This window comes from Pinus tabuliformis, chromosome 4_1 (genome assembly GCF_031772625.1).
Source record: "Pinus tabuliformis cultivar Carrire ecotype Pingquan chromosome 4_1, CPIR1, whole genome shotgun sequence".
Taxonomy (NCBI): domain Eukaryota; kingdom Viridiplantae; phylum Streptophyta; class Pinopsida; order Pinales; family Pinaceae; genus Pinus; species Pinus tabuliformis.
Window position 1 is genome coordinate 462,504,712 of NC_142303.1, and position 10,586 is coordinate 462,515,297.

Consider the following 10,586-nt stretch of genomic DNA (forward strand, 5'->3'; position numbering starts at 1 on the left):
GCGCGTATATTAAATTTCTATTGCCTTACCGTAACTGTGAAGGCTACTCCTGATAATGTCTCACGCACTCAACACGCTTTGTGTCTCTATATCTTCACTACCTCTCACCCAAAAATTGTCGCTTCCATCTATATCCGTTCGTCAAATCGCGAGTTCAATTCCGCTGACCGTCACATTTCACGAGTACGTCCTGAGATCGAATCCTGGATACCCCCACATGGCTAGATCCTCCACAAATCAGAACGATCACAGCAGACCCGAAAACCGCTTACTGAAGTCGCGGCAGTTCAAGGGAATTCGAATGAGAAAATGGGGGACACGGGTTTCGGAAATTCGAATGCCCAAATCCACTGGAAGAATTTGGCTCGGCTCCTACGACATGCCGGAAAAGGCCGCCCGCGCCTACGATTTTGCTGCATATTGCCTGAGAGGATCGAAGGCCAAGCTCAATTTTCCCCTTTTCTTGCCGGAAATCCCCTGCGCCTCTTCCCTGTCGCCGTCACAAATTCAAGCCGCTGCCGCCAAGTTCGCCACAGAAGAATTCCAGCTGCTTTCTGAAGAAGGTGCAGCGTTTTCATCTTCTGGTCCGGAAGCGGAATGCTGCAATGAGGACCTAGAGATTTGGGGGGAGAACAGTCCGGAATTTTGGGATTGTGTACTGCTTGAATGTTTGGAGAGTGGCCAGTCTCCAAATTTAAATGAATTCCCGCCGTTGGATGAGTCCATGGAGTACTATGGGGTACTATGGGGTTCACTTGTAGCTCCGAGAACAATAATTTGTAAATTATTTTTGGGGAGCATCTGTCATATAACCTAGGCTAATTTTTTTTCATCCATCGCACCTGGAACAGTTTTCTTTCAGGGTACATATTTCTGCCCAAAATTGGACCATATGGCGACCAAACCTCCTTATACTAGAGAAGGCTAGTCCATTCTTATTTGAGATACTTACGAAATTACGAGAGTGGCCCATGGTTGCTCTTTCCACGGAAAATGGGCCACAATTTCATCATTATTTCTACATATCAAATTTAGACCTGCACTTGCTTGCTTTAGCCCTAGCATCAAAAAAATGTCCATATGAGGTTAGAGTGCATTTGTGCACGCTCGATTCAGGTGCTGGTATCACTACGAGCTAGTACCTCTTAGGTCACTACGTTTGTCTTCATTAACTTAATCCATCTTGTTATTAAATCAAATTGCATTTTTTAAAGAATGGTTCATCAATAATTAATTACTATTAGTTAACTTGGTTTCAATTCAGGCGCTGGTATCATGGCAAGAGTTAACGGGCATATTATAGGGCATTAAATGCCCGGCTACATGCCGCCCTGTTAGCTTTTTAACACATGCCCGCATATTTTTAATGTATCTATCACCCCGCGCGCGCGTTAAAGAGCTAACGGGGGCGCATGTAGTCGGGCATTTAATGCCCTATAGTATGCCCGTTAGTTCTTGCCTGGTATCACTACGAGCTAGTACCTCTTAGGCTACTGACGTTTGTCTTCATTAACTTAATCCATCTTGTTATTAAATCAAATTGCATTTTTTTAAGAATGGTTCATCAATAATTAATTACTATTAGTTAACTTGGTTTATTTAATAAATGTGTATTTATATTTAATTAAGAAGGAGGTCAAGGAAAGAAGGATCAAAGGCATTCGATTATGGGGAGATAATCTAATCATCACACATCAACAGTTTGTTGATGATCTAATGTTGTTCGGAGAAGCGTCGCTCAGAGAGGTAAGGGGTTTCAAACATGTCTTAGAAGTTTTTATGAACGCTTCAGGTATGGCGGTTAATAACGATAAATCTTGTACTTTTATTTTTAACTCCCCTGAAGCTGTTAAGGCCCATTTAACTAGAGTGCTAGGCTTTAGACAGGGAGAATTACCCACAAAATACTTGGGCATTCAGCTAGATATCAACTCAACGCGCATAAAGAATTGGCAAAGTTTATTGGACAAGATTCGGAAAAGATTAGATAGCTGGTCGTTTCGAATGCTGAATATAGCAAGTCGAGTTGTTCTTTTAAAATCGGTATTACTATCTATCCCTATATACCCTTTGTCAATTATGGCTGCCCCCAAAGGCGTTTTTTCTAAATTGAGAGAAATATTGGGTAAATTTCTTTGGGGGGGACCAAAGCAGCAGAAAAAATGGACTTTGGTTTCCTGGCAACATGTAATCAGGCGGAAAGAGGAAGGAGGCCTTGGTGTCAGGGATTTGGAAATAGTCAATAAGGTTTTAGGGGCGAAGTTATGGTGGAGATGGGTGCAGGGGGGTGCGGATGTATGGAAGAGAATATGGAATCAAAAATATGATATGCCACGATCAATTGCAGGACGCCTCCGGGTAGCAGAAACTCCACGGGGATCGCAAATATGGGAATTAGCAAGAAAGAATAGCGATATGGTTTGGGACTTTGCTTTTTGGGAGATTCGTGAAGGAAGTTCAGTGAGGTTTTGGGAGGATGGATGGCAACAGCGTGAGCAGTTGGCAAGAAATCAAATCTTCCATGAACTACAAGCAGTAGCGCAGCGGGCAGGAATGGAATACGTTAGGGATTATTGGAGACGAGCCGACTTGAATGATATGTGGAGGATATGGAAAAGACCGCACGAATGGGACGCGAGAAGCAGTCTGGAAACTCAGCAAGCGTATATCAGAGAAATAGATTCGCGGAAAATTAAGATCCGGGCAGGCAGCGATATCCTTAGATGGGGTAAAGCAATGCAAGGTATGTTCACAGTCAAAGAAGCTTATTACTGGATTACGAAGGAGGAAAGGGTGGACGAACCAGTTGATTGGAAAAAGATTTGGGAAGGTAAATGGTGGCCAAAAGTAACACTTTTTGCATGGTTGGTGTGTAGAGGAAGGATCTTGACTTGGGATAATTTGCAGAAACGAGGAATGATTGGTCCATCCCGGTGTTATCTGTGTAGCAAGGACTTTGAGAACCAGGAACAACTATTGAATAGATGTATGTATACTCAGAGTTTGTGGGAAGAACTTCGGGTACTCTTTGGCCAGTCAAACAGAGATCCCGACAGTCTGAGGAATACCATTTTACAATGGGGAAAGGGGCATTTTCAAAGTAAACTTATCAGGAGGATATGGAGTCTAGCGGTTGGTTTTGTAATATGGGAGGTGTGGAAAGAACGGAATCGTAGAATTTTCAGAGAAAGATGCTGCCATGAATCAATAATTTGGGATGAAGTCTGCCGATCGATCAAAGAGACGATCTTATCTGAAACCTGGAGTGAAGATGATTGGAAATTAAACTTGGACGAGCAGCGAATACTATCCAAATTGAATATTGACTATACAATGTTATATCCCAACACTGACAGGAGTAATAGGTATCGCATGCAGAGCCCAAATCATTTTCGCTTCCCAGGAGACAGCCGAATTAAGTTGTCCTTCGATGGCGCATCAAAGGGCAATCCTGGGCAAGCAGGATGGGGAGGTATTTTCCGTGATTGTAGAGGGATTTCAAGGTGGGCATATGCAGAATGGGGAGGGGAAATGTCAAATAATGAAGCAGAGTTATGGGGGGTCTATCATGGACTGCGAATTGCAGCAAGAAATGGATATCGAAACCTTGATATTGAAGGTGATTCCCAACTTGTGATCGAAATGTTAAAGAAATTGAGGGGTGGCAAAAGCTGGGACCATGTGGCGAAAAGCTGGAGGACAGCAGCGATCATACAGGACATAGAAGGTCTGATGCGGACGGTTGACTATATTACATTCACTCATGTTTTGAGGCGAGGTAATAGGGCTGCTGATTTCTTAGCCAATTGGGCATGTGGAGAGCCGAATAGGGCGATGGATGGTAGTTGGTTAGTATTCCAGGAGGATCCACGGTGGACTGAGTTAACATCCATCTTAAGACAAGATAATGATGAGGCGATCACGCTTGACAGGACCGATTAGCTGCCTCCTCATAATGAATTGGAGGGGAAAGGACAGGTTCATTAATGATAGCACCGGGGGTATGAAGAACAATGTCGTCCGAATTAATTTCAGGAGGAGTAAGTATACTAAGGCTTTGAGCGAAATGATCATTCCAAGAAGGAATAAGGGTCAGGTACCGAGGTGGTGGAGCGGTGGCGTCAGACGGACAGGGATCGTATCACATCACGATCCAAGACCTGAGACGTGTAATAATGAGCAGGTTTGGAAGAACCCAAGCAGTAAGGAGGAAAGGTGGCCGAGCGGGGTTATAATGCTGCATGCCTGTAGATGGAGCAGCGCTCTAATCTTGCATGCCTGTAGAAGGAGAAAGGTTTTATTGCTGCATGCCTGTAGACAAAGGCTCAATTTGAGAGTGTATAACAGTCAAGCGAGGGGGGGAGGCTTGGCTCCTCTGTCTGAGTACAGTATAGCGGAATTGGGAGCGTATATTAGTAGGTTCACGAAATTGCTGATAAACATTATGGCAGTGAACCCAGACAGAGGTGAAGGTAGGCGAACGCGCAGCCAGGGGGTGAGTATGGATGCGAAAGGGAAGAATGTGGCTGAGGAACCGTCGCATCGCATTTACCTGGACATACCGGAAGATTCGGAAGAATTTGATATACGGGATTATCTTGCCGAGGAGGAACAGCGGCCAACCTCGGGGGGAAAGGTTGGGATATGGAAGCGGAGTACTGCTCCATTGGGCGCCAGGGGAGATACAGAGGAGGATTCGGAAGAATCAGAAGAGGATGAGGGTAACCGGCGTGGAAGGAGTCGCGGTCGTCGGGGTCGAGGGAGCGTCAGGAGCAGAGGGAGGCCTGTAGGTAGTGGAGGGAGCCGAACAAACAGAGCAGCGCATGAGGAAGGGCAAGCCGGATGCCATGAAGCAGTAGAATATGCAGATGTCGACAGGAGGTTTTTCTTTGAATCTTTTTTGTATTTTTGATATATTAAATGGTCTGGTTTCAAGTTATGAACAGTATGTTTTTAGGATGAATAGAAGGGTTGTTAGCATGGTTAGATAGACTGAACATCTACTTTTTTTGGATGGCTGTTATATACTATCGAAGGCCACTTGGTTTCCCTTCTGGGCGGGTGGTGTCCTGCTTATGAATGTACATTCTCTTTTAGTAATAGAATCTTGCCTTAGTTTACAAAAAAAAAAAACTTAATCTATTTCATTTTATTAAAAAAAAAATTTATTGAAATTTTTTAAAATTATTTTATTATAAATTTATAATTTAAATTAATTAATTATTTTTTATAATAAATTTAATAAAAAATTAAAATATTAACATATTATATAATTATTAATCCAGAGAGATATTCAATATAATATGAATATATAAAAAATATACATTTGTTTCATCAATTTTACTAAAACAAAATTATATGAGGAAATAAAGCCACCTAAGCTTATTACTTATTTATATGGTTTTGTTTGGCATAATTTCTTGTGAATTGTCTCATACATACATACATACATACATATATACATATATAAAATTGTATTTAAAAATGAATACTAAAATTAAATATAATGCTATTAAAACTAAACCAACCATGATGTGTGATCTCGTTGTCCATCAAACTATTTTATGTCATTAATTATAAAAAAAAATTGAAATTCAATTTTCTTTTTTTCGAAGTTCCCAACCTTGTAGATTAAATAATAATCCCTATTAAATGAATTGGTTTAAAGTCGAACTTAGGTGGATAGGTTCAAGGTCGAGCTAATACCCACACATGTTACTTCAATAAATTGACCAACCTAAAGTGAAAAAATAATAAATAATTTCAATTAAGTATAAAGAATCAAATAGTTAAATTATCCAATAAATTGACCAACTTAGAGTGAAAAAAAATAATAAATAAATTCAATTATGTATAAAAATTTAAATAGCTAAGTTGTCCAGTTATAAATGGGAACGTGGATACATATTTTTGACTAATTAACATATTCATCTACGTAAAGAAAGATAACCATAAATACATAAATATGAATGTATTTACGCTATCGTAAAGATGTTGTAATGTAATGTTTAATTAACATTTTGACTAAGTCAAATTACATAAAAAAAATATTGTAATGTAAACTTTTTAATTAGTCAAAATTAAATTAAATTAATTAAATAAAAATAACCTATACAAATTTAATGGCCAATGGTATTCATGTGGAATGTAACTTATTTGAAGTGGGGAATTAAACCAACCTAGATCCATCTTAACTTCGGATCTACCAAGCTCCAAGAGGGATCAAATCTCTTGAGATGCAAACTTCTTTTAGAGTGAAATCAAATCTCTTGAGATGCAAACCTCTTTTAGAGTGAAAGGAGAATTGATTCCTCTAGACACTTGGTATATCTGGAGTTAAGATGGACGTAGGCTGGTTACTAAGTTTTTTTTTCAAATGTTAAAATATAATTATTTTTATTATAAAAAATATATAATTAATATATTTATGTAAATAGGTATGTATATTGAATGTTTTTATGAGTTAGACTTTTTAATTTCGGATCTACCAAGCTCCAAGAGGGATCAAATCTCTTAAGATGCGAACCTCTTTTAGAGTGAAATCAAATCTCTTGAGATGCAAACCTCTTTTAGAGTGAAAGGAGAATTGATCCCTCTAGACACTTGGTATATCTGGAGTTAAAATGGACCTAGGCTGGTTACTAAGTTTTTTTTTCAAATGTTAAAATATAATTATTTTTATTATAAAAAAATATATAATTAATATATTTATGTAAATAGGTATGTATATTGAATGTTTTTATGAGTTAGACTTTTAAAGCATGCTTATTTAAGCTTAACAATTGAAGGTTATAGAGAGAATCCATTTTGGTGGAGAAAAAAGATTTGGAAGCTTCAATATCCTTTAAAGGAAAGTGGCTACTTCTAACAAACAAAGCCCTTCCCTAGGAGAACCTTCAAAAGTATTCCTTTCAAGGCTTGGGTATATGCCCCCTCTACTTCATGCATCTAGGAACCATAAATCATATTTCCATCTCTTGCCTCTTCACTGTTGTTGTTTCGCGGGACATCTATCAACTAGCAAGAAATCCCCTTCACTAGCTTAGATCTTACATCAATGAATGTTTCTCCATTTGGATTGCTTCTCAAATAACTCCCCAACTTAAATTCCTACCACTCATTATTTCTTAGGGAGTATTGTTGAAATAAATGTTTCCATCTTCATTGATAAAGACACATCCCTCACAAAGACATCATTCACAGTCTTGTCATTGCCCACTGCATCCTCTGCAAACCCAAGCCCACCCTCTTCGTACCTTCACAATCCTGATATCCAGATGGACTCTTCATTGGATTTTTTTGATGGGGAAACTCAAGGAAACACCCCAACCACGCCCCCCCACCTCCCCCCCCCAACGCCAATTGGTGGAGTAGAGAGCATTCTCCATCTCTTTAAAAGTTTCACTTTATTTTTCTACAAACACATCTTGTATCAAACAACTATATTGAACATTTTGCATTAAATTTGTTTCTCCATATTTTTGTCTTAAAGAACATTCTACACTATATGTCTACAGTGACTTGCAAAATGTAATAAATTGGCTAAATGGAATTGCCAGAGTTTAGAACTACGCACTTTCCCCACTCTTTGAAAATATACAATTGTTGATTACACACATTACTAAGATTTAGTTCCATCATATTTATAGGTGCCAGAACATAATGGTCGATGCCCTACCAAAGGTTGGACTGGATTTGGACGCAGGATCATGTAAAGATAAAGAAAGCCAACAAGAAAAATATCTTCTTGACCCTTGGGTCTAAGTGACCATTTTTTTGACATTATATATGTTTTGGTCGAATTTTAGAAAAATTAGACCAGAAAAACTACTAAAAAAACTTCAAAAAAATCACACTAAAAACAACTGAAAAATTTGTGTATGTCTATCTTCACTACCTCATTCAAAAAAATTGCGGCTTCATCTATTTCCGTTCGTCAAATCGCGAGATCAATTCTGTTCACCATCACATTTCACGAGCACGTCCTGAGTTCAGATCCCGGATACCCCGAAAATAGCTAAACCCTCAACAAATCAGAAAAGCCACAGCAAACGCTCACTGAAGTCACGGCAGTTCAAGGGAATCCGAAAGAGAAAATGGGGAAATGGGCGTCAGAAATTCGAATGCCCAACTCCACTGGAAGAATTTGGCTCGACTCCTACGAACGCCAGAAAAGGCTGCCCGCGCCTACGATTTTGCTGCGTATTGCCTGAGAGGATCGAAAGCGAAGCTCAATTTTCCCCTTTTTCCGCCGGAAATCCCCTGCGCCTCTTCCCTGTCTCAGTCGCAAATCCAAGCCGCTGCCGCCAAGTTCGCCACATAAGAATTTCAGCTGCACGCTAAAGACGACGCAGCATTTTCATCTTCTGATCCGGAAACGGAATGCTACAATGAGGACCAAGAGTGTTTGAAACGGAATTCAAACACTGCTCGTACCAGAATTAATTTTTGAAACCAACCACTTTTAACCCTCCAATTAAGGAGTAGTCTATTGAGGCTGAGGAATTGTTTGGATAGTTAAAAGTGGCTGAAATCCCAGTGTTGTAGAGTCAGTGTTTGAATCGTATTTTTTTAATAGAAATTGATTTACAAACATTTTTGCTGAATTTTCTCTAAATATACCCGAAATTTCTATAACTTTTTTAGAGATGGAGAAACAACTATATTTTTAAGGAATGTAATGAGCCTTTTATGGGAATTGTCCAAAGTATATCTTCTCTTTTCGAATCCATACCTGAAAAGCCTCCCAAGGAAAAGAGATCAAATCCCAACATGGATGATCTATGTCGCGACAAGTTCCCGAGAGCTGGAGCGGCACAAAATTACTCATGTGGCTGTGGAATCCACATCATCTTGGATGAAAATACTCAGTGTTTTATTTCATGGAATGGAGGAAAAGGATCCAGTTGCAAAACGGAGGCGATGGCTCTTGCGGGGCTCCTCTCCTTCTGTATTTTTTTTTAACATCCAGTGTGTTTCAATATTCGGGGATTCCAAAGTAATGGTTGATTTTGTTATGGGAAAAATCCATATTAGCAATCCTCACCTTGCAGGTTGGATGAACAGGATTGTATTTCTATGGGAAAGGATGGAAGGATGTTCTATACAGCACATTTACAGGTTACAGAACAAGAAGGCAAACAGTTTATCAAAGGAAAGCCTGTTAACGACTCCAGGTATATGGCATATGAAGGTATTTTCAGATAAACAGGTGTTCTCTATCACAGAATTTTCTTTACCTGATGCATTGATATCAAGTACATTTTGTTTATGTCTCTTTTTGTCCTTGCTGTCACTATGATTTTGTCTCGTGCTTTTCTAGTTTTTACATATAGCGCTGCTTCCTCCATGGAGGATCTCAGCGATCAAATGTTTGTATGTTTCAAAATATGATCTCTGGGACTTCTATTATAGAGACATGGCTGTCAAATTAGATGATCATCAGATTTATGTTTTTTTGAATTATATCTTCTATCTTCTTTCTCAATTTCAGTCTGTGACGGATTGCCCACCAGTCCGGTTTTAGCTCATATGCAGTTTTCCCATCTGGCAAATGTATTTCTCATCATTATATTCCTTATATAATATATTTATGCTTTTTCTTTCCTGAAAGAAAAACTTTTTTGCTGAATTTTCTCTAAATATACCCAAAATTTCTATAACTTTTAGGACAATTCCTCAAACTAGTTAGACTACAGCTCCAATTAATTCCTCCGCCTCTGTAGCCACTGCCTTTTTTAATTCCATTGATTTACAAAAAATTTTGTTAAATTTTCTCTAAATATATCCGAAATTTCTATAACTTTTAAGACAATTCCTCAAACTAATTAGACTACAGCTCCAATTAATTCCTCCGCCTCGACAGACACTGCCGTTTTTAATTCCTCCGCCTCGGTAGACACTTACGTTTTTATATTATCTTCGGCGGCGCGAAATTCTATCATAAAACCGAAAGACGTGGGTAACTCTTATTTGAGAAACCATTCAGAGTGGTGCACGATTGCTCTTTTCCACATATAAGAAGCTAAGCCACCTACGGAAAATGAGGGTCACATCTTTATTTTTCTTATTAGTACATGATCAAATTTACATATTTACATCTGCACTTGCTTGTTTTGGATCAAAAAAATGTCCACATGTGGTAAGTGTGCAATTGTGCAATTGTGCACGATCGACCTCTCAGCAAATTTCAGGTGCTGCTATCTCTACGAGCTAGTACCTTTAACTTAGTCCGATGAACATATGTTTGACTTCATTGAACTTAATTCAACATTTATTAAATCAAATTGCATTTTTAAGGATTGTTTATCAATAATTAATTTATATTATTTTTAACTTAGTTTATTAAATAAATGTGTATTTTTATTTGAATTTAATATGTTTCATTCTCTAAAACACATTTTAAAAGAATAGTTTATTAAGAATTATATATAGATATATATATGTTGTAATTAATAAATGAAATAGTTTTTTCTTTTTTAGTATTTTTTTTAATCAATTTTGTTTAAAATCAAGTACATATTTTTAAAAATTATATATTTTAATTTTTATAATTTGCAAAAATTAAGTGTTTCACAAGTTTTTTA

At 38.2% G+C, this 10,586-nt stretch overlaps 1 protein-coding gene across 1 annotated transcript; it reads left to right on the forward strand.

The window, feature by feature from the left end:
• Positions 1–817, forward strand: LOC149176419 (ethylene-responsive transcription factor ERF039-like). Its single transcript, XM_089421461.1, has one exon. The coding sequence runs from the start codon at positions 56–58 to the stop codon at positions 815–817; it is 762 nt and encodes a 253-aa protein (XP_089277587.1). The 5' UTR covers positions 1–55.
• The last annotated feature ends 9,769 nt before the right edge of the window (positions 818–10,586 follow it).